The sequence below is a fragment of the Podarcis bocagei genome, assembly GCF_964188305.1.
Source record: "Podarcis bocagei genome assembly, chromosome: 17".
Classification (NCBI taxonomy): Eukaryota; Metazoa; Chordata; class Lepidosauria; order Squamata; family Lacertidae; genus Podarcis; species Podarcis bocagei.
In genome coordinates this window covers 33,700,920-33,725,702 of record NC_138143.1, presented here as the reverse complement: position 1 = coordinate 33,725,702, position 24,783 = coordinate 33,700,920, and the positions used below count along the sequence as shown (strand labels likewise).

At 46.1% G+C, this 24,783-nt stretch overlaps 1 protein-coding gene across 5 annotated transcripts in view; it reads right to left on the bottom strand.

The window, feature by feature from the left end:
* Window positions 1-4,372: 4,372 nt before the first annotated feature.
* Window positions 4,373-24,783, bottom strand: part of CLCN1 (chloride voltage-gated channel 1) — a 105,008-nt gene continuing 84,597 nt past the window's right edge. For 3 of the 5 annotated variants that reach the window (XM_081176256.1, XM_081176254.1, XM_081176253.1), the window contains exons 12-23: window positions 24,030-24,179; window positions 20,353-20,422; window positions 18,894-19,004; window positions 18,571-18,784; window positions 16,893-17,026; window positions 13,115-13,332; window positions 12,680-12,807; window positions 10,464-10,527; window positions 9,773-9,811; window positions 7,504-7,608; window positions 6,357-6,443; window positions 4,373-5,301 (exon numbers count right to left, since the gene is read on the bottom strand). In XM_081176256.1, the coding sequence (XP_081032382.1) occupies window positions 4,885-5,301; window positions 6,357-6,443; window positions 7,504-7,608; window positions 9,773-9,811; window positions 10,464-10,527; window positions 12,680-12,807; window positions 13,115-13,332; window positions 16,893-17,026; window positions 18,571-18,784; window positions 18,894-19,004; window positions 20,353-20,422; window positions 24,030-24,179 (1,737 nt within the window). In that variant the 3' untranslated portion in view covers window positions 4,373-4,884. Of the gene's footprint in view, window positions 5,302-6,356; window positions 6,444-7,503; window positions 7,609-9,772; window positions 9,812-10,463; window positions 10,544-12,679; window positions 12,808-13,114; window positions 13,333-16,892; window positions 17,027-18,570; window positions 18,785-18,893; window positions 19,005-20,352; window positions 20,423-24,029; window positions 24,180-24,783 lie in introns of all 5 variants that reach the window. The other 2 variants (XM_081176257.1, XM_081176255.1) reach the window with 1 other exon arrangement.

The following is a 24,783-nucleotide window of genomic DNA, read 5'->3' as shown; positions in this document are numbered from 1 at the left end:
ATTTGTGTGCTGCTGTAAATGTTCAAGGTGGCTCACATTATTATAGTTGGGCCTAAGCCAAAATTGTTACTATTCCCCAAGGTGTGTACATATGCAGCTGCCTGTGTGTGTGTCTTAGCGTTCCACTAGGAGCTTGCAAAAGCTTTCAAAATTCCCATAGGACTCAGTGTTTGAGATGCTGGCCTAATTCTTACAGTGGCAGTAGCCCTGCATCTGGACTGTAACACCTGCCTGACACTGAGTTTTCTATGCGAGAAGAACTTTGGGATGGAGAATAATAATAATAATAATAATAATAATAATAATAATAATAATAATAATAATAATAATTTATTTATACCCCACCCATCTGGCTGGGCAGCCCCAGCCACTCTGGGCGGCTTCCAACCAAATATTAAAATACAGCAATACATCGAACATTAAAAGCTTCCCTAAGCAGGGCTGCCTTTAGATGTCTTCTAAAAGTTTGGTAGTTGTTGTTCTCTTTGACATCTGGTGGGAGGGCGTTCCACAGTGCGGGCACCACTACCAAGAAGGCCCTCTGCCTGGTTCCCTGTAACTTGGCTTCTCGCAGTGAGGGAACCACCAGAAGGCCCTCGGCGCTGGACCTCAGTGTCCGGGTAGAACGATGGAGGTGGAGACGCTCCTTCAGATATACAGTGGTACCTCGGGTTACATATGCTTCAGGTTACAGACTCCGCTAACCCAGAAATAGTACCTCAGGTTAAGAACTTTGCTTCAGGTTAAGAACAGAAATCGTGCTCTGGCGGCACGGCAGCAGCGGGAGGCCCCATTAGCTAAAGTGGTGCTTCAGGCTAAGAACAGTTTCAGGTTAAGAACGGACCTCCGGAATGAATTAAGTACTTAACCCAAGGTACCACTGTACTGAACCAAGGCCATTTAGGGCTTTCAAACACGTGAACTTCCACATGCAGTCTGAAAGGGTGCTGCCCAGAAGCAGGTTTACTGCTTCAAGAACTAGGCCTCTAAAGGCAGATTTGCAGGGCGCGAAGGTAGGGCTACAGGTGCAGCAGACATGAGAGGCAAGTACAAGAGGAATAAAAATAGTTTTTGCTGTTGACTCACTGTGCCATGTTTACCGCTTGGCAGGCACTATGCTGTTCTTGCCTTCCATATCCACAGTTGAAAACTCTGCAGAGCACTGAAGTGCATGCAGATGGCAAACAAATGAGCACGTTTGGCAGCAGACCTCTCTATCTTTGCTTCCCTTTCCCCACAGATTTTGGAATCTGCCTAGAGATCAGAACTGTCTAACCTTGAAATCTGCCCAGAATAACATGTTTAAATAACCAGGTTAATTTAAGGTTACCAGACATCCCTGTTTCCTGGGGACAGTCCCCAGATTTACACATCAGTTTCCATACAAAATCCATTGAAGTTGAAAAGTGTCCCCGGATTCATTGGAAAAAAAATCTGGTAACCTTAAAGGTAAAGGTAGAGGGACCCCTGACCATTAGGTCCAGTCGTGACCGACTCTGGGGTTGTGGCGCTCATCTCGCTTTATTGGCCGAGGGAGCCGGCGTACAGCTTACTGGTCATGTGGCCAGCTTGACAAAGCCGCTTCTGGCGAACCAGAGCAGCTCACGGAAACGCTGTTTACCTACTTGCACTTTGTGCTTTCGAACTGCTAGGTTGGCAGGAGCAGGCACCGAGCTACGGGAGCTCACCCCGTCGCGGGGATTCGAACCACCGACCTTCGGATCGGCAAGTCCTAGGCTCTGTGGTTTAACCCACAGCGCCACCCGCGTCCCTTCTGGTAACCTTAGGTTGTGGTTGTTGTTGTTGTTGTTGTTGTTGTTGTTAGATCACTATCCCCTTTGTGATGAATGCATATGTCAGAATCCCCATTCCATGCACACTCCTCTTTAACAGCAGTGAATGTGTCACCAACAGGTTGCTTAAATGTTAAGATGGAGCTGACCTGTCATTAATCCTGCGCGTACACCCTTGGGCCTGACCACATGGGGATTTTGTCTGTGACCGAGCATACTGATTCAGTGCATCCAGTTTTGCCACAAGCTCGCTGGGAACTGAGATGCTGCTCATATAATAGAACAGGTGAATTGCTGGCAAAGGACAGTGAGCTGTACCAAAACGCTGTCCAAAATAGTTCTGATGGAGTTGGGGTAGGTAGACACCTGATGTCAAGCTTAGCTACCAAACCCAGCACAGACAGAATTGCCACCATCTTTCCCCAGAAGGGCTCCTAAAACGGCATGGCAAACAAACTCAGTAGGTGATTTGTTTCCTAGCGGTTACTGAATTTCCAAGTAGCCAACAGCTGTTGAAAACATGCCCACGCACACCCAAATGTGCCATTTCTGAGCCTAAGAAACTACCATCACATGAGTGTATTCATAAATGTCCTTTCCAGTGTTTTCTCCATGTGTATGAGACGGCTTTCGGGCTGGTGATTTCTGCTTGCAATAACTTTGTTTTTATTTCCCCATGGAACTCTCCAAGAGGGCTGGAGAATTCTAAAAACGGTAAACATTGCATGTCATCAGTTTCACCTAGGCAGAACAGGCACTATACTCCTCCAGGTGGTATTCCCCTGCATGTGCAAAAAATGCCAGCGCAGATCCTCCTCTCTGGTAAGCCAAGGCTTGTCCAGGAGTAGGAGCAGGAATAACTGAGACCACTTCACAGACAGTGGCTGAGGAGCTTTGGCGAAGCTGTGTGGAGGTATTGGGGGTTGAGCAGAAGCAGATCTAGGGGAGCACAACCAGTTCAGGTGCAGAGCTTTTGGGGTGCCACAGCTGCGAAGTCCAACGGAAGGTGCCAGATTTTGACGTTGCACAGAGAGCATATACTGGTGTAGAAGAGTGCACAAAAATGCTAACCCTAACATACAAAACGCATTGCATTAGGGAAAATTGCATACAAAAAGGTGTGTATTAGAAATTGGCTCTAAAGTGTTGATGAATTTTAACAAGGGCTTTATTATTAAAAAAGAAAGAAACTGATGTGGTGAGCTGAAATTAGCGCAGGAAAAAGGAGGAACCGAGAGAAACCAAAATGGACTGATTCACCCACCCTAATTGAGCAGCGAGGGAACTAGAGTGCAGGATTGGAAGACACAGCTAAGACTTCGGGGAGGACAAAACTGTGTTTGTAATGGCTAGCTCAAAAGGCAGGCATTTTCCTCTCTTTTAGATACTACCCACTTAAAACAGGGTCAGCCGTCATTCTCTCTCAGGAAATGTCATTGCAGATTGTTCATAATAGAATGTTCAGCACCTTTGCCAAACTTTAAGTTTTGGGGAGAAGCCATGGCTGTTAAACTGATAGAAAGCCTATAGGCAACTGTAATAGAGATGTGCTCTCAGAAGCAGCAACTGTTTCTTCCTCCACTTGCCGCCTCTTGTCACATCCGTTTCTTCGCAGGAATTCTAGTGATTAAGACAACTGCTTTGCATAAGTGTCCATCAGGTCATGATACAAACGTAAAAATAATTTTTAAAAAAACCATTTAAGACTATGTGCTACCTTGCTCAAACTTTTGCCTCGCTAATGATCAGAAAACTTCAGAATACTACCCTTTCTGGTTGTATCATTTTCTTACAGCCTTCAGATAAAGCTGAAGTGGGAAGCTATATGGGAGCAATGCACTGCGCATATGCTCATTTCTCTAATCCAGCAGATGTGGTGGTGGTGGCTGAATTTGTTTTTATTAATAGATTTTCTGGGGTTGAGGTGGGGGCACTAATTTATTGGGTTTCAGGGAGCCAGATTAATTCCCCTTCTTCCCGCTCTGCAACCCAAAGCAGGATTTTAAAATACTTCTGCAAAACAGAGCCCTGGTTGTGTTACATTTCCTACAGTGAGTCAGGGCACTGAGTCTTTCCTTCATTTAATTTTCACATCTCTAAGAAATATACAAAACAAGTGATCAGGCTGAAGAAGAAGAAGAAAAAGAAGAAGAGTTTGAATTTGATATCCCGCCTTTCACTCCCTTTAAGGAGTCTCAAAGCGGCTAACATTCTCCTTTCCCTTCCTCCCCCACAACAAACACTCTGTGAGGTGAGTGAGGCTGAGAGACTTCAGAGAAGTGTGACTAGCCCAAGGTCACCCAGCAGCTGCATGTGGAGGAGCGGAGACGCAAACCCGGTTCCCCAGATTATGAGACTACTGCTCTTAACCACTACACCACACTGGCTCTCTGCCTTCCTACTGCTGCCTTCTTTTTCTCTAGCGGGCAGAGATACTCTTCTCTATACATACTGAGCTTGGCCTTTAAATTCCATAACACATCCTGACCTGAGCCACACCCTTGAGTGGGATATATTGGGGAAATGTTGGGATGGGAACATTGGACAAGGGTGGGTCCGGAAAAGCAGCAAAAAAACACAAAGCTGCAATTCTCAGGAGAGGGGCTTCTGAGATGTGCAAAGTGGTAAAGACGAGACAGTTTCACTCCGGGAGCACGAAGGGGAGGGCACCACCGCATAAATTCTCCACATATGGGCCTGTTGACAACCTGGGTTGCATTCTTTCCACAGCCAGTCTGGGTTAAATCCTTTGTCTACTTCCTCTCTAAGCTAAGTATTTCATCAAGCAAGGTGAGGAAAATGTTGGTGGCCATGTCATTTAGTCTAAAGAGAAGTTTCTGCACAGCCTGCCATGACCATCTCTCCACAGGGGATGGAGCCCTATGGAATGCCTAACACAGCATGGTAATCAAAGTACACCCCACCCCATTGATAGTGGCAGAAGGAAGAGTCAGCCCATGTAGCCAAGGCTCTCCAGGGCGTATTACCATCCATTAGTGCCAGAGAAGCTGCCCACAGGCCTTTCCTTGAAGCGCAAGTATGGCAGGAGAAGCTTGGGTGAAGGGGCAAGACGGGTGCCTCCTCTGTTCAATTATAGTGGCACGTCGTCGTCGTCATCCTCAGACACGTCTGTGGGGCGCAGGTTGAGGTCCTTCAGGATGCCTGAGATGTTCTCAGCAGCTGGGCCAGAAAGCTCCAGTTCCTCCAGTTCCATATCAGCCACTGAGGCAGAGCGCACCACCGCCTTCCCTCCACTGGGGGCAGAAGAGGGTGGCGGGAAGGGAGAGCCAGGGGCCACCGGGCTCTCTGTCCCTGAGTCTACTGCGGTACTGCTGGGAGCTGCTGCTGCCGCCGCTGCCGCTGCATCACTGTCGTGCTTGCTCCACATCTGTGCAGTCCACTTGGCCTGCTCCTTGCCACCCGCCGTCTGGGTAGTGTCACGGAAGCTGGCCAGGGGAGGACGAAGGCGAACACCAGAGCTTGTGGTGCCTTCAATCGCTTTCTGGAGCTGAGAGTTACAGAGAGGGAATGAACAGAGCTGAGAGTTACAGAGAGGGAATTAACACCACCAAATAAACAAGTCTACAGTTCTGAAGGACCTGGAAATCTCCAACATTCACTGAGTGCCTGGCGCCTCCTTGGCAGGTGGAGGTGGGTATGGCTATAAATGAGTCCATCTCGAATCAAAAGATCAGAAAATATCCATGCACAGGATGCTGGGTCTCAATTTGTGGAATCTCAATAGAAATACTTGGCCATATCTGCACCACAGATAGTAGTGGTTTAAGCAGACTTTGCATCATCCCAGGGAACCCTGACAATGACAATTCTACGCAGGGCCTAAAGGTAAAGGTTAAAGGACCCCTGACAGTTAAGTCCAGTCGCAGACGACTCTGGGGTTGCGGCGCTCATCTCACTTTACAGGCCGAGGGAACAGGCATTTATCCGCAGACAGTTTTCCTAGGTCATGTGGCCAGCATGACTAAGCCGCTTCTGGCGCAATGGAACACCGAAACCAGAGCAGCGCACGCAAACGCTGTTTACCTTCCCACCAGAGTGGTACCTATTTATCTACTTTTTGGCGTGCTTTCGAACTGCTAGGTTGGTAGGAGCTGGGACCGAGCAACAGGAGCTCACCCCGTTGCGGGGATTTGAACCGCCAACCTTCTGATCGGCAAGCCCGAGAGGCTCAGGGGTTTAGACCACAGTGCCATCCGCGCCCCTACATGCGGGGCCTAGAAGCCTTTAATAAGCAATCATCAGCACCATCACTAAGCTAACATCCCACTAGTGGGGCAGCTGTGAGATAAATCCAGCAGGAACTCGCTGGAACTGAGTTCTGGCACCTCTTTTTCTAGAAAAATAGCACTGGATATAACCAGTGTTAATGTATGAAAATGGCAAGACTGCCTTGATCATACCTCTCTTTAAAACTATTTGTCTGCCTTGAATCGTAGTGGCTGAATCTTTTACTCCTCTAGGCAAGAGCCAACTGGCATTGGACAATGCAATAACTATCTGAGACTGATCAAAGGAATACAAAGGTAGCAAAGTTAAATTTACCTCTTCCAGGGCAATCACACCTCTCAGCTTCCCCATACTGGTTACATAGGCATGGCTGAGTCCCAGCAATGAAAACAAGGTGTGTGTCTGTGAGAGGGGAGAGATAAGACAGTTTCTATCAGTGAGAAAAGAGAAACAGGCCGGTCATTGTAGATTCATGGAGAATCTGAATCGGACATGGTGGATTTTGTTGCACCCAAGTCAAGAAGAGAAAATTCAGCAAAGCCAAGAGATGAAATCTTCGTGCTTGGACCTGAACCATTAATGGTGCAGATCCCACCTACTGTAATGTTTTGTTGGTGTTGAGAAGAAATTGTGGCAAGTCAGCTGGTATTAAGCATAACATACTGAAATTAATGTAGCCTAAGAACCATAACTACAGAAACTGAATTACAGATTATGTTTTCGTCTGAATGAATCTGATGAGCAGTTCTGTACTACATGTGAACCTCCAAGCTCAACCCAGGTCACTGCCAGGTGTTGGCTTGTCAGGGGCTTGAGAAACTTTTGCTTCTCCCCCACCTCCCCCATAATTCCAGGCAAGCAGACAAATGGCACCACACAAGTTGGGTGACCCACCAAAGTTTCAACAAACCCAGGGCTTTTTTCAGGTGGAACTCATTGGAACTCTCAGGTGGGTGCCATTGCCATTCTATGAGAAAGAGAGAGGCGTTCATGGTGAGTTCCGGCACCTATTTTTCTAGAAAAACAGCACTGAACGAACCTCTTGTTTATGGAGCTCACCTGAAACTAAAAATAATCCTAAAGTTCTCAAATACCTGGCCGCTCACAGTAGATGGTTGATGATGGCTGTGCTCCACTTGGGAATCACAAGTTGTCCAGCTTATGGTCAGGAATGGCTGTGCATTCCAGGGGAGGTGGAGAGGGAGGATAACTGATGAGGCATGGAGGCATGGCTTTGTGTCTGTAAAATCATGGCATAGGCCCTACAACAGGAAGGTCTGAGAGTTCTGTCTTTGGCTGTTTGTCTCTTGCATATGTGAAAAAGTGATTATGAAATACAGTTTTGACCAAGAGTCGTTAAAAAAAGTAGACAAGATTGGAAAGCAAGAGGAGGGCTGGGGACTGTGGGGGCTAGCCAAAGATGGCGGTGGAAGATGGAAAGGGATAGGGCAGCGACACTCACCTTGTGCAGGGATGTCCTCTCCACCAGCTGAAAGGGTGAGGGGTCTATGCGGCAGCTGTTGAAGCACACGTTTTTCTCTAGCTCCTCCTGCTCCCAAGCTTCTATCTGACACAGGAAAAATGCATTCACACACAGAGGTTGCACTCCTATCTTTTCCCAGGCTGCTGCTGCTCCCGCCACCCATATCCCGAAGACCATATATGTTCTACCTTCCTTGGGCCATTTCAGGCAGGTTCCTTAATCAACTTTTCCTGTACTTAGTGCCCTGGAAGCCTGCCTGAAGCCATTTCTAACCGGGATTAAGGTCTCCTTATTTCCTGTCTTCCTTGCAAGTCTCTCCTCCCACTTTCACCCTTGTTGTCTGTTGTGCTTGGAACTCCTTGTTAAAACAACTTCCCCTCTTCCCAGCTGACCATTTCCATAAAGTCTATGGGTTTAACTCATAATTCCTCAACCCCTACTGAAACTAATTCTTCTTTGGAGATCACTCATAGCCGAGTAAAATTGCCTTCCATAAACACGGTCTTAACAGTGAGTCCATAAGTGACTGTGGAGGCCAATTTTGGATCCACACGTCCTTCCACAGTGGGGACACAGGTTTCCGGGTGGGAGTTGATCATGGTAAGGGTTTGCCAAGTGTGCCTTCCTCTTAGCATGTTTCTCCCTTTTGTCCTGAGTTCGAGTGTCTTCAAAGCCCATGGGAAAGGCTGTTCTCCAGTTGGAGTGCTCTCAGGCCAATGTTTCCCAGTTGTCGGTGCTTATACTACATTTTTAAAGATTTGCCTTAAGAGAGTCTTCACTTAAACTAATAAGTTTCATATCTGAAGCACTCTTCCTGCCTTGAATTCTGAGCACTGCAATTTGTTATGGATTACTGGGAATTGCAGCTCTATGAGGGATAGACTACAGTTCCCACCAGAATTCTTTTGAGGGGGGAAATGTTCTTTGAAGGTATAGTGTGTACACAGCTCAAGTTTGTCCTGGGTCAGACTAGAAATTAAAGTAGGAATTTAGACCTTGTGTCCTCACCAATATGCCACTTCGGCAAATAATGAGAGAAGTTATAGACCCTAAGATGGTCTAGGACCATAATAAAGATTTGGTTTGATTTGTTATAGACCCTTCTCTTAGGACATTATTGGCACACTAACAAAGAGTTAATGTTCTAGGCTGCAATCCTGTTCATGGCTATGATGGGGTATAAGAAGCAACACAGATTAAAATAGTTTCATTTCCTTTTTTGCAAATTAATTTTGAAAGGATCTGTCTCCCTAAACCTTGCTGACAATCTCTCTTAGAATCCACTCACCCAAAAATATCTGAGACAGTTCTCTTAGTTCACATCTAGGGCTGCGTACGCAATTTACCTTTTTATTTTATTTTTAATATTTTTTATTAAATGTTACATAATTTTATCATCAATGTAACATTCATATAACAGAAAAGAAAAAATACTATTCCCAAATCTCCCCCACCCCTCATGACTTCCCTCAACTCCCTCTTCTGTTTGTTTGTTTCGTACATATTAATTTCTCCTGCTTGTTTGGTATTCTAACTTTTAAAGTCTTTAAAATAGTTATTATTGTCTTCTTGATATTTTAACATCATTGTTATTAGGGAAGCTTTTAATGTTTAATAGGTTATTGTATTTTAATATTCTGTTGGAAGCCGCCCACAGTGGCTGGAGAAACCCAGCCAGATGGGCAGGATATAAATAATAAGTTGTTGTTGTTATATTTTCTGTATCGATTTTGGTAATTGTAAGTGTTTAATCAAAATCTACTAGTGAGTCCATTTCACCACATTGTTTCCGTAGGTGTAGCATAAATGGTTCCCAATTTTTCTTAAAGTCTCTGTTGGCCTTATCTCAAAGTCTTTCAGTTAACTTTTGGTGTTTTCCATCATTTACGCAGTTTGCCTTTAAAACACATTTCCCGCCTTAAAGAATTCTGCTTTAGAGGCAGAGCAGAAGCTTCAATATGTGTAGCTGACCTGAATGCATATATGTGTCCTCCTTCTTTTTCCTCCATCTTCCTCCCTCTAGGTTAAATTTTAGATTGTAAGCTACCTGGGACAGGGAGCTGCTTACTGTTCATTGCTATGTAAAGCACAAAACCCCCAACTTCTTGCCAACTGAGAAAGGGGGCAAATCTTGCGATTTCTTTCCAAAGCAGTCCCATGACTGGTCCATGGCATCTCCTGACATGGGGATGGCAGCCTGGTCAGTTCCCCCCACCCCTCTGCCCCTCTCTTATGCTTCTAAACATACCTCTTCTGGCTTCATTGGGTCTTCAAACTCTGGGGACTCCTGGTGGGAACAGAAAATAAATCCCAAGATTAGATCAAGTATTGAATACACATCAGATTCTCAGGATAGGAGAAATGCAGTATCTTCCTTAATAAGCCTCAGGGTTTTCTTATTTTTATTCATTTTCTTTACACAGTACAAATATGTAGAATGTTGATGTGAGTTTTAATCCGGTTTTAGGTCATCAATGATTTTTTTAAAAAAAAATGTTTTCAATGTTTTTACCGATCGTTTTATTGTTACTTTCTTTTTTATTTTATGAAATAACAAACAAATAAATAATGCCCGTTCCACCCACCTGGATATAACAGCACAAAGGCCCCAACATAGACAGACGTCTGCGGTTATAAAGCCCAAAATGTAAATTATATACCTGTGAGGTGAAACTGTCTGCAATCCAATAGTACAAAAGCAAAACACAAGAAACACAGTAGGGACCAAAAGGCAGTTTTATGTCAATCAAATGTTTTAAAAGGCTCCCCCGCCCACTGCCATTTTGGTCACACTCCTGGACCAACCAGTTCGTCATTTTGAGGTGTCATCTCTCTCATTACATTACATTACTTTACTTCTCCATTTTCAACCCAACAAATGCTCCTGTCTTAGAAGCCAGCAGCCCCTGCTTTCCAGTCAGGCACAAAGGCCTCCTCACCTGCTCAGCCATCTCTTGCTGATGTGGAGGGTGGTATAGGCACATGAGGTACCGCATCAGCCTCCTCAAGAATCTCCGTCCTGTGGGAAGTAAGACCAGAGGAAGGAATGTGTGGTCCCCCCACCTACTCTATAATCTAGACCAGGGGTCAGCAACCTTTTTCAGCCATGGGCCGGTCCACCGTCCCTCAGACCATGTGGTGGGCCAGACTATATTTTGGGGGAAAATGTGAACGAATTCCTATGCCCCACAAATAACCCAGAGATGCATTTTAAATAAAAGGACACATTCTACTCATGTAAAAACACACTGATTCACAGACTGTCTGTGGGCCGGATTCAGAAGGCAATTGGGCCGCATCCGGCCCACGGCCCTTAGGTTGCCTACCCCTGATCTAGACCAACAAACAAATGTACACAGTTACTGAACGCTAACTGGAGACAGCTTGGCCAATTCTCTTTTATTTCTGTCAGATCTTCCCTACAGTAGGACAATAAAGGCTTGTTCGCCCAAGGGTGAAGATCCCCTGATGATTCAACACCTGGTGGCTCACAAAACTGAATTTGTGAAAAGCGTTGTGCTTGGAGTTGATGTGCGGTTGCATAAATGCGCTTTGCGATGCTTCATCTATGGCGGCTCCTCCACACATGCAAGCGACCACCTGGTGCTTCAGGCATCAAGCGGTAAACCAGTATATGTGATCAAGTGGGATGGGAAAAGAAATTGCTGGAAGGCATGAGTTTTGAAGGGCAAATGATGAGGCACAGCCAGGGATTTATTCAGGGCGATGACGGGACCAGATACCGGGATGGAATTTCCAGAACACCTCAGCTAAGAAATTGGGTAAGGCCAAGTAGGGCTTTCTTCCCTTTTCCCAGGGACTCAGCTACACTTGTCAATTATATCATTATAACTATGTTATAAACATATACACCAGATGGCTCTGTAGAGCAGTGATCCGTCACCAAAGGAATTTTGCATTGAGAGCTTTTATAGCGTGTTTTTCCCCCATAGCATGTGTTTTTTTTATCAGTACAGATCCAGCCCAGCAAACATGTGGCCTGGCAGCTAGTTGTCTAAACCACAGGGATTAGCAAAGAAAGAGGATAGGAAGCAACATGACTGAATTTGTGAAACAACAGAAATCATGTAGCAGCATGAAGGGAAGCCTTGGCAGCAGAGGTGACCAAACTATGGGGCTTCCTGTATCTTCACTCCTGTTTTCCTCCAAGTGAGCAAAGATGAGAAGATGACGGGACTCGTGGTCCACTCTGTAGCAACACACTTGCGGTCTCTATTCCCCTCCCATTTCCCACAGAACAGACGGGCAAGGGCAGTCAAGCTTCCAAGTGCTGACTGGCATGGCCACCAGCTTTGATGGCTTTAAAAGAAGATTACCGTATTTTTCGCTCTATAGGACGCACTTTTCCCCCTCCAAAAATGAAGGGGAAATGTGTGTGCATCCTATGGAGCGAATGCAGGCTCCCTGGCTTCAGCGATAGCAACGTGAAGCCTCCGCTCCGGAGGCTTCGCATTGTTTTCGCTGAAGCCAGGAGAGTCTGGTCTTTGAGGCTGGCGGTGGGGGAAAGCAGCGCTTCCCCCCACCGCCAGCCCCACAAGCTCGGTCGAAAAGCCCGCAGGAGCCGCACACTCTTTAAAGGGTGTGCGGCTCCTGTGGGCTTTTGGGGGAGATGGGGGAATTCCCCCACCTCCTGAAAAAGCCCGCAGGAGCCGTGCAGCCTTTAAGGAGCGCGCCGCTCTTGGGGGCTTTTCCCCAAGGAGGGAGAAGGGACTGATTGGCCGAGTCAGTCCCTTCTCCCTCCTGTGGGCTTTTGCGGGAGATGGGGGAATTCACCCACCTCCCACAATAGCAGGGAGGTCTGGGAGAAGTGCACAGGCTGCGTGCAGCCTGTCCACTGCTCCCAGAGATGGGGGGGGGGAAATCATTTTCTTCCCCTTGATTTCCCCCTCTGAAAACTAGGTGCATCCTATGGTCAGGTGCGCTCTATAGAGCGAAAAATACGGTAGACAAAGTCATGGAGCAATACCAGTTGCTGAAAACCACGGGAGGGGAGAGTGCTTTTGCGCTTGGGTCTGGCTTGCTTGGTTTCCCATAGCTATCTGGTTGGTCCCTGTGAGAACAGGATACTGGACCAGATGGGCCACTGGCCTCATCCAGCACACTCCTCTTACACTCTTCTGTCCCACCCCAAGACAACAGGGGATGTATTTCTGTACCTGGAGTTTCCTGAGGGGTTGGTGACTCTGGCAACGGCTTGTGAGGAGCCACTGGGCCATTGGGTGGTTCTGAGAAACTGCTGATGAAAGCAGGCTGTTGTGGAAGCTGTAGGGGAAAGGTGAGCAAAACAAGGACCAGGATTTAACTTTAAATATTTTTCATCTATTTTGCAACTTTCCCAAATATTCTTTGCCTACATTATTGCAGCAATCTTTGCATTAATCTCTCCAAACATACGTTACAAAGTAGGACTGATGTTGAATGAGTGAATTCTCAACAGGTGAGATTGTAACCAGAGACTTCCAGGTCCAAATCTCATCTTCTTATAACAATGCTACTCTTGTTTTCTCCCCCTTTCCTTCTTCCCACTCCTGCTCCTTCTTTCACTCTCCTCTTGGGCTCTGTTCCTCACCTTTTCCTTCACTACCTCGGGCTTCTCTTCTTCATCCTCATCCTCATCCACAAAAGCAAATGATTCGTGCTTCCACCTGTGCCCGTCATACGGTGTCTCGGCCAGTTTCTGCTGCTGTGTTTCCCTGGCCAGGCGCAGGCGGCGCTCAGTGCTGAGGTGCCTGAGCAGAAGGGCCTGGAGCTCTGGCCGCTCCACAGAGCCCAGCAGGATCATGGACTCTACAGGAGGAGAGGGGAAGAACGAAAGGAAGTAAGGCCAAGTAGGGCTTCTTCCCTTTTCCCAGGGACTCAGCTACACTTGTCTTTTTTATTTTTTATTTTTTATTGATACAGCAAGAAAAAAAAGAAAAAACACAAATACCAAATTACACACAAGAATAACCATAGACACATAATTTTCTTAACAAACAATAAAACATATATTGGTCTTAACACTAAGGACCCAACCTCCCGTCTATTCCATATTTCGATTTCATATTACTTATTGCCAATACACACTTTTATCATAACTGAACTTTTTCTTAATATATCTAATTTCTTATATCTACCTTGCAACAGAATTTACACTACTATATTTATTTTTCAAATATTCTTTGAAAACCTACCATTTTGAAACAAATTCCTGTTTTGATTTATTCTTTATATTTTTCTGATAGATCATCTAATTCGGCATATTCTGTCAGCTTTTGGATCCAATCTTGTATAGAGGGGATTTCATTACTCTTCCATTTTGCCACAATCAGAACTCTTGCTGCCGCCGTCGCATATAAAAATATACCGTTCCTCTTTTGCGGAATATCCAGATCTGTTATTCCCATGAGGTAGGCCTCTGGTTTTTTATTGAAAGAGATCTTTAGCATTTTTTGCAGTTCTGCATGGATACTCTCCCAGTATACCTGTATTTTCCTACATATCCACCACATATGGTAGAAAGTTCTGACTCAGCTACACTTGTCAATTATATCATTATAACTATGTTATAAACATGTACACCAGATGGCTCTGTAGAGCAGTGATCCATCACCAATGGAATTTTGCATTGAGAGCTTTTATAGCATTTTTCTTCTATAGTGGTTTTTTTTAATCAGTACAGATCCAGCCCAGCAAACATGTGGCCTGGCAGCTAGTTGTCTAAACCACAGGGATTATCAAAAGAGGAAGGCCCCAAGTTGGCTGCTGAGTCGACTGTTAAACAGGGGTGGAGGAAGGTGGGTGCAGACCGCCCTGGGTGTCACCACTGAGGGGAGTGACAAAATGCCAGGTGGCACTCACTGCGGGGCTGCAGCGTGCCCGAGCCACACGTCTATCCTGGGAGAGACGTGGTGGCTTGGGTGCGCGCAGGCCCCGCGCTGCCCAAACAGTCTGTCTGCTGCCTTCCCCCCCCCCAGCTTTAGGGTGTCTGAGTGGGAGGAGGCAGGCAGACTCTGGAAGCCCCGCGGTGCGCCCCACCCCTATGGGCGGCTCATGCCGCACCTGGGCACTCCGCCCCAGGCTCCCGAGTGGCTTCCTCCGCCACTGCCATCAAACCCATATGAGGAAGACAAGGTCTCTCTAGAATGACCCATGGGTCCTGACATGCATTTTGTCTAGAAAGACCAAAAACCAGACTCTAGTCGTGCAGCAAACAAGCTGCCACTGAAGCAGAGATTGCCAGCATGGTCAAACTGCCAGTCTCATCAGCCCCACCAAATACAACTAGGGATAGTGAAAACTTTAGTCAAACATGGGGAGAGCTCAATGTTGGCTGCTACTGCTCTAAAGGCTGAGGGTCCACCCACCCACCCTCCACAACCGGCCAGTTCTATGTAGGCTCAAAGGTAGAGAAGTGTCCACTTAGTATCTCTAGGAATACCTTCAAGGAGGGTGACTATCTCCGCAAGTTCTAGAGCACTAGTCTTTTTGAAAAAAGAAAACTGTGTTCAGAGGAGCTCTAGTGTCTCTTGGAAGCTTATATTTGGCTCCTCGGTGAGAAAACCAGGAATAGTAGACATGTTTTCATAAAAGACAACTTCCCTATCTTTACTAGGTTTCATCCTTTGCAATATGTGGTGTCAGAGAAGCGTTAGTTGCATTCTAGACCTCTTGAGCCCATTCTCCATTCATGTGGGGTAAAACATAAGACTCAACAGGGCTCTGGCCAGTTTTCTGCAAAAGAATGCAACTGTATTGCATAGAACATGCCCAGAATGCTCTCTGCAAACTTCTGGAGTCCCTTGGATGCAGAAAGTGTTCTCTGAAGGTAGAACGTTTGGGAAACGCTGTCCTAGAGACCTGACAGAATCAAAGCCGTTTTGGATAGGGAAAGGTGGCGCCCAAGGTTATTTAAATCTTTGGTCTGAAGCCAGTATGTGGTGGTATAATTTTCCACTTGGCAAATTCTGCAAGGTCCTGGTTTTCTTAGTCAGAGCTCGTTGCAGCCAAACAACCTGCTTCTGGCTCTCATCCTAGCTCTCAAACACATGCCTAACCACACTGCTGTCCCTCTAGAAATATACTCGTCTTTCTCCTGTGCCTCCTCCCTCTTCACAAACAGTATGAGGTTTTCACACAGAGCAGCAGCAGTTGAGCCCACTCTGTATCTGACACCAGCCTGTTGAAGCCTCCTCTCCCACAGAAAGCACCGGTCCATCAAGCCAAGTGGTTGGTGGCCAATTCCTGCTGTTCATGCCTTCTGTTGCAGTTTCCCACTTCCCCTGCCAAGTTCTCTGAGCAGATTCCTCAACCTTCTCCACCAGTCATAACTCACAGAATTGTACAAGGCATCAGAAGTGACAAAGGCATTCACATGACTTATTATTAGGTAGGTGTTCAGGGTTGGTTGTTTTTTTTTTTTTTTTAGTAGACCTGAGCCCAGTTCTGGCAGGATTTTTTTTAGTAAACCTGAGACCAGTTCTGGTGGGATTTTTACTGTTTCAAGACCAGGAAATACACGTAGATTATTTTCAAGACAGTTTCACCCTGGAGGCATAGAACCTACAAACTAGACTTGGGGAAGTCTTGGCCCTCTAGGACTAGCTTGGGAAACCATTCATGAGGAAATACAGAAAAGACTTTGGAGAATTAGCAGAACATCAAAAGGAAGAGCTGGAAGAGGGTGAAAGAGAAGAAAGTGCAGAAGGAGAGGAGATAGGCAGAGAAAGGAGGAAGTAAGGAGGAAGGGAGAAGGTGGGAGGGAGGGATAAGAGGAGAAGAAGTTATAAAAGCAAAGAGGTTAAAAAGTTAAAGTTAGAATATAGGAGGAGGGTAGGGGAAGAGTACAGAGAAGGAGAAAGGATGGATTTGAAAGTACTATCATGGAACGTAAATGGTTTGAATATTAAAAGCAAAGAGAAACAAAATAGCACATACTTTAACAAAAACTAGATATTATTTGTCTACAGGAAACACATGTAAAGAGACAAGACAGACGTTTATTGGTAAACAAGGGCTTGAACCAAGAATTCATTTCATCAGACCACATGGCTTCTTCAGGCCATGTCCCCCAAAATAAATAAAATACTAACAGGGGATCAAAAAATAATAATCCAATGAAAACCAGAGTTGTGTTTAAACAAAAAGTGAGAATGAATGAAACCATGCAGATAGTTTGGCTTAGTGCTAACTGAGTTTTCCTCTGCCCACCAACAATATGTTATCATGCCAAGGAACTGATCAGGAATTCAGTTCTTAGGGTTTGCTGAGCACCAAAGTGCTTGGAAACTTTTGGGGGGGCAGGGGGGTGGGATGGATGTGAGCTACATCTGAATTCATCAGTGGGTCTGGTTCCTCGCCCATCTCACCTGGTGAATCCACAAGAGGAAAGGTCTTGACAGTGGTGTGCTCAAGAGCATCCTGCAGGTCCCGGTATTTGCAGTTGGAGGAGATGAATTTCACATCGCACACCATAATATCCTCCACAAAGATATTGTATTTGCTTAAGTGGGCGGAAGTTAAAATCGAAGGGAAGAAAATGAGTAAGTTAAAGAAAAAAGAGGTGGTGGCTTAATTAACTAATTTGTCAGCTAGTTAGTTAATAGCCCTCCACCCACCCACCAGCAACTGTATTCTGCTTGAAGAATCCTCAGGGCAGCTGCTACATATAAGATTGTAGTAAAATCCAGACCATGAAAATATAGATAGATGACTATGAGAGATAAAATGGTAGTAAAATCCATAGGAGGAGAAATTCCACTTAAAATAACTTCAAATGTCTGTCAGAATTATATATAGGAGACTTCTTGAAACAGACTATCAAGCAAGCTAGCCAAATGCCTCCAGGGAGGGAGTTCCCCAAAGAGGGGTCCCCCTTCTGAGAAAACACTGCCTCACACCAGTTTAATGCTGCTGCCACTTGGAGCAGGACCCTTTCTGGTGACTGAAGAACCCCGGAAAGCCAGTACGGGAGAAGGGCATTCCTTGAGGTAGCCTGGGTGCAGGCTATTTGCTTCAGGAAGAAAAGGAGTTAAAGTCATAGAAAAATGGAAGCAATGCAGAGAGGTTCGCCTCAGATGGAGGCAGGAAATAGACTGTGGGCTTATCCATACTTCCTCTTGTCCTGCTGCTCTCCCCCAGGGAACACCACTCTTTAGCATCAATCGGAGCAAACAGCAAATTGAGTTTTCCCCAGAACACTATTTGGTGTGCTCTATTGCTAAATAGACGACGTGGGTTATTGCTAAATAGACCACGCGGGTTATTGCTAAATAGGGACGCAGGTGACGCTGTGGGTTAAACCACAGAGCCTAGGACTTGCTGATCAGAAGGTTGGCGGTTCGAATCCCCGTGACGGGGTGAGCTCTCGTTGCTCAGTCCCTGCTCCTGCCAACCTAGCAGTTCAAAAGCACATCAAGTGCAAGTAGATACATAGGTATCGCTCTGGCAGGAAGGTAACCTGCGTTTCCGTGCACTGCTCTGGTTCGCCAGAAGCGGCTTAGTCATGCTGGCCACATGACCTGGAAGCTGTACGTCGGCTCCCTTAGCCAATAAAGCGAGATGAGCGCCGCAACCCCAGAGTCGGTCACGACTGGACCTAATGGTCAGGGGTCCCTTAACTTTATTGCTAAAGAACAGGATTTCCCTTGGAAAGGGGTGGGGCAAAAAGGGGAAAGTGCTCGGACAGGGGTGGTTGCCCCAGGCACAAAATTTCAACACCCAGAACTGCCTCAATACAGTTGTGTGCTTCCATCACTGGGCTCCGTTGAAAACGGAGGAAGTAACCTCTCCAGCAAACCAGGAAGTGACCTCTCCAGACAACGTAAACGAATCTTCTTATCACTGCGGCTGCAATCTCCTGGGTGATGCAGACACTGTTAGGTAGCTGAATGCGCATGAATACTCCTGTCCGTTTTCCTCCCCTGCTCCGCGCTGCCCTGGGCAACATGCAACCCATGCTATACCACTGGGTGGACTCATTCACACCCCCTTCTCATCATTTGACTCCATTCCCTCCCTCTCATCCCCCTCTTATTATTATAATACCTTATTTGATTCCATCCCAAGTCCGGCAAATAGGGCAATTTCTTAACTTGGATGATGCTGTCGTAGAGACTTGGCTGCAAACTCTGAGCCACCATGTTGGCAAGGATGACGGCCACCATCATGGGCAGGATGTGGGAGATCTGACCTGTCAGCTCAAAGCAAATCACTGCTGTGGACACCGTGTGGCTCACTGCACCAGTCAAAGCGGCGGCTCCTTTTCCCAATTACAGGACATGGAGAAAGAGCGGGTAAGTTAGCAGCATATGGACCATCCGTAGCTTAGATTGAGATTTCAACCTAAGGAAAAAGGGATGTGGACTTACCAATCACGGCATAACCTCCAGGTAAGATTTTGTAAACAATGTCATCGAAGACAATCCCATCAGGAAAAAACCAGGCCATGATTTCACCAACCAGGCGTCCAAAGGCAGCCCCTATAAGGCATCATGAGATCACTGGTTAATACAAGATCAATAAAAATTCGTTCCCCTCCCTGCCTTCATAGCTGTTCTGCATCTAAGTGTGTTCTGCTAACAATGTACAAGAAAATATCGAGCAGTTAACGAGTCCCACTAATAGAAGGCAGCAGCAGGTCTTCCATCAGCACAATTGAGCTTTTCCCTCCTTCTCCTCCCTCTGTGCCTCCCCACCACCACCACAAATTAGCCCTGGGGTGTTGGGGAAACCCCCAGAACAGCCAGGGGGTGGTTCTCTAATACCCCAGAAGAAGAAGAGAAGAGGTCATTCCATCTGGTAAGCTGAAAGACTTGAGCTGACAGAATGATCTTCTAAGTCCTGTGTTGAATTTCCCACTCTGCCTCAGGATTTGCTAGCAGGCGTCATAATTGATACTTGTGTAATATAATAGATGCACACAGGGCTTGAGCAAACTAACCCACACTTTAAATAATAAAACTGTACGTCTGCAGAGGAAGAACAATAAGCTTACTGCTGCTCCTTTGGCTCAAGAGGTCTATACTTCAGCTCAAAGGAAGAGCTAGCTTTTCGTTTCTATTTTCCTATTCTGACCACTAGTAAGTTTTCTTATCGAAGGAAGGTATTGTGTTGGAGCCACATGAATAGGAGTGGTGCAGCCCGACATTTGTGAGTTGTAGGAAGTGGCTAGAGAGTGAGAAGGAGCCGGGAGTGAGAAGCCGGCTACGAGCTGAAATGTCAAGGGATTCCCTAATGGGGACCAGAAGGAGAACCAGGGTCCCAATCATTTCAAGGAAGCACCATCCAACATCAATTTGCATCTCTGAGCAGATCAACACCATACATTTAAAGCACATTCAAGAGCACTTTTAAAGAATAGTTTTCCCCTCACAGAGCTACAGCTCCCAGCACCTTTAACCTACTATAGTTCCTGTTAAGTTGTGGGTGAACATATCAGACGACACAGCGATTCTTCAAACAGCTCTTGTTTATTCACAGGCCAGAACAGAACTGAACTGAAGGGTTCAGCCAGCCTGCTTATATAGAGCTCCACTAGAACGCAACAGTAACCATTTTCTGTAACTATCCAATCACTGAACGTCACTTTCAATCCCTTATTTGCATACGTGAACCTGAGTGAAAACTATCTACAGTAACCCCCTGCTGGCCCAGGGTGAGAACTTCAGTACGTAACAGTTCCAAGCATTCTTTTTTTTGGGGGGGGGGAGGTCACGTTCGTCAGAGGTGCTTTAAACATGTGGTGTGGATCTACCTTCGTTCAGTTCTCCCCTCTCTCACAATCCCAGGCTCTGAAAAATTCCCCTCTGAGGAAATACAGAAACTCACCCAGCACAAACACAGGCATGAAGCCTCCGCAAGGTATCGGCATGGTAGTGGCAACGACAGACATCCAGAACTAGAACAGAGGGGACAGGCAGCAATAGTTAGTGTGTGGCACTGGTGGGGCATCTCTCACAGCTCCACTGAACTTACTCAGAAATGGACCAAGAAGATGACAGATGTGGGGAAGGAGCAAAGGAGTTGGGGGAGCATAAAAGCCACAAGGGCAGTTCAAGAAACCCAGCTGCGTCCCCTAGGGTGGCTGACTGCCCAGGACAGGGGTGGTCAACCTGGCTTATCACTACCACCTTCCCTGTCCCTTCTCAGTCTCAGTGTCCAGTCTGGTTAAAAAGGAAGTAAACGTTCATAAAGGTATTCCGGCATTTTGTTCTTCTGTGCAAACAACAGCCACCCTAAAAGCAGACCTGTTTATACAGTGGTGCCCAGCAAGACGAATGCCTCGCAAGACGGATAACACACTAGATGAAAGGGTTTTCCGTTTTGGAGGTGCTTCGCAAAACGAATTTCCTATGGGCTTGCTTCGCAAGACAAAAATGTCTTGCGAGTTCCTGCGGGGGTTTTTCCCTCCCCCCCTTTTCCCAAGCCGCTAAGCCGCTTATCAGCTGATCCTGAGCCGCTAAGCCGCTTAACAGCTGATCCGCTAAGCCGCTTATCAGCTGATCCGCTAAGCCGCTTAACAGCTGATCCGCTAAGCCGCTAAGCCGCTTATCAGCTGATCCGCTAAGCCGCTAAGCCGCTTATCAGCTGATCCGCTAAGCCGCTAAGCCGCTTATCAGCTGATCCGCTAAGCCTGCTAAGCCGCTAATAGCGCTAATCCGCTAATGGGCCTTTTTCGCAAAATGAAAAAAACCGCAAGACGAAGAGACTCGCGGAATGGATTGTTTTCGTCTTGCGAGGCACCACTGTATGAGCACACAAAGAATAAGCTTGTTATTTTTTTAGCTGTTTTGAGAACATTGAGCTGGTCTCTTTTGCCGGAAGTATCACATGTTGACACCTGTTTTCTTCCACCACCCCACCCGTGTGTAGATCCACCCTGGGGCTGGTGCAGAGGTGCAGGGAAAGAAATAAAGGAGGCTCAATTCTGGAAGGGGATGATGGGGCGTGGGAGGGGAGAGTCAAGAGTTTATACCTACAGTTCTTTGAACCTTGCTTTCTGGGAGTCTGTGGCATTGTTAATGCATTGGCTGCCTGCAGTAGCAGTTCTTTTTGCCCCCTCTTATACTCTGTTTGTTGCGGAATTGTAAACAAATAAAATATTACAAAGGCACCCTAAGGGTTCTGTGCTCGCTCACTCTCATCTAAACAAAACACCATAAGCACTGCCCCCGGAATTTTCCACTGCTCAGAAGTAGGAAACATGTAACTACATTTTTTTCCTATAGGACTTTCATTAAGCTATGGAGGAGGGAGGACTTCACCGAATTGCAAGCAGCCCAAGAGACATATTTAGGTTAATGCTAGCAAAGTGATTTCTAGTTGATGGTACAAAAAGCAATGCACCTAATGGAGAGTATTCACCATTAAAATTCATAGAGGAGAACTTTGTGGCGCAGGGAATAATTTTGCGTCTGCATGAAGCCAGTCTCATTCAGTAAGCCTCCCTAATATGTGTAGGTAGGAAAATTATATAGGTGCTCATTGTGTAGATTGCTTGATACTTTCAACTTCAGTACTTGCTATAGCACAAGAGGCTATTTTCTGCCACCCAGAAGATGGAGCAGACATTTCCTGCATGACTGGAACTCGCAGGAAGACAGGTTTTGGCTAAATATCAAGAGAAGCAGCATGGCACCAAGAGTGAATCAGCAGTGGAATGATTGCCTTGGGAGGAGGTACAGTAGGCTCTCTCAGAGATATTTTAGCAGAGACTGGAAGGGATGGTATAATTTCATCCCACATTGAGCAGCAGGTTAGATCAGGTGACGGACCATGTCTATGATTCTTGTGAGCCAGCTGATAAATCACCAGTAAGGCAAATAAAACCTGAAACACTCTCCGTGAACACTACGCAGAATATCTGCCTTCATGGCTATTGCCAGCCATGTAAAAGCAGGGTCCCCTGGTGCTTATCGTCTATGGCTCCCAGTGCTACATAAAAGAGATGTCAGCTCCAAGGAAGACTTAACATTGCTGCCAGGTGAGCAGCTCTTAAGTAACCCAATCATTGGCATTCTGCTGCAAGCTATGAGCAGATTCAAGGTTGATTTTCCAGACTATTGGAGGTATAGCGTTTTGTATGCTTGTGCATTCAACACAGTCCCATAGGTGAGGAAGTATAGTTCCCCTGAGCTTTTGAACCACTTATTTCATTGGCACTATAGCACCTTTTAATGCAATTCCAAAGGGAGGATCACATCCCACCAACTACCACGTCCATCTTCTTCCCCTACTCTGGCTGCAGGACAGATTGAATAAAGGACACACTATATTCAGGTTGTTTCCACACCAGGGCCCCTTAGTGCCCCTGAGGCATTGCTTTTCGACAACCACATGGAAGCAGAATTAACCTAGTGATTATACACAGCACTTTATACTGGACTATATTCTCCATGGGGATGCGGGTGGCGCTGTGGTGTAAACCACTGAGCCTTGGCTTGCCGATCGGAAGGTCGGCGGTTCAAATCCCCGCAATGGGGCGAGCTCCTGTTGCTCGGTCCCTGCTCCTGCCAACCTAGCGGTTCAAAAGCATGTCAAAGTGCAAGTAGATAAATAGGTACAGCTCTGGCGGGAAGGTAAACAACGTTTCCGTGTGCTGCTCTGGTTTCACCAGAAGCAGTTTAGTCATGCTGGCCACATGACCTGGAAAAACTGTCTGCGCACAAACGTTGGCTCACTCGGCAATAAAGCGAGATGAGCACCGCAATCCCAGAGTTGTTTGCGACTGGACTTAACTGTCAGAGGTCCTTTACCTTTTTTTTATATATTCTCCATGACAATCTCGGAATGCCCCATCCCATATGGGTAAGTTCTCCTTATGTATAATCAGAAATAAGTTATGTTCAGCTACGCTCCCGCGTCCTTTAATTAGTGGCTTCCCACTTTCTTTTGAATGGTTATGATAAAAGATTAATTGAGTAAGTAAAGTTTCCTTAATTAAAGGGCAATGGCTGCAAATGAACAGGAAGCAACTAACTGGCCACTTTAAAATAAAGGGCTACCAAAATAAAGCTACTAATTAAAGGGGTAATAGCCTGAAAATCCTCTATAGCACTTGACAAGTCTATACTCGATAAGGCTAGCACTGCAATTGTACTTTAAAAAGAAAAAAATGAGCCTGGAAAAAAGGCAGAAGGATATCACAGAACACACTGGGATGCAATTATTTGACAATGACACTATCTGGATTGTCCATGCCAGCTAAGTGAACAGACATTATCCCTATTCCGGACAAAGTGGCTGATGTGAAAGAAAACCCCATTATCCCTGAATGTTCTCCTGCATGATCTGGGGTGAATCAGGGTTTCTCATCCACTACATTAAACTCTCTCCAATAAAACCTCTTCAGCTGGCCTGGTCCAAAAGAACATACCAATTGCCTTGGAAAATAATGAGCTGTTTCTCTGAGGACTTTACAGCTCGCTGCTCCCGCTAAGGGGAAATAGCTGCAAGGGACTAGGAGGAAACGATCCAAATTCAGCGCAGTCGGGTGGGCTCCCTACCTTCATGACGAAGAAGAGAAGAATGATGACAAACACACTGACTTTGGGATGGATCCAGACGGCAGATCTCCCCAGGATCTGGGGGTCCCCTGTATGCTTTACCCAGGTGAAGTTATCAAAGAGGCTGCTAATGGCTTCTCTGGGCATCAGCTGCAAGGAGAGACATGGCAATGAGGGACTAGGCTTTCGCCACAAAGGGAACAATATTCTGTTTGGAAATGTGTGTATTAGGTGCTGAGAAACCGGGGGTGGGGGGTGGAGGGTGGGGGCTCTTTGTGAAGAGGTAAAACAAAATTCAGCAAGGACTTATATTTGTGATCTGTATAAGTTATACAAATTGAACAAATAGGCTTGCCTGGCCTTATTTTGCTTCGTCTCGCCTCTGAGGTTTCATGAGAAATTGCCTGCACACTTTCAAGCACATCTTCGCAACCATTAAGAGCTAGGAAAATACTGCATTGGCTCGTGAGTTTTTGTCTTTCCTAAGACTGGGGAAGCTGGATTCTGTCGCCAGTACCACTCTCCGCAGGTCTCTGTACTCCAATGAAATAATGGCATACACAAAGCCCTGCTTATATCTGGATGTGAACTGCAGAGGCTCTTTCTGCACTTTCAGAAACAATTCTATCTTCGACATCCTCCTGTCCAGTTTGTTCTTATAAATACCTCTTCATGCAGCCGAGAGGTTACAATTGTTCAGAAACCAAAAGGTTTGCAAGGAGGAAATCCAAGCTGTGCACACTCACTAATTCTG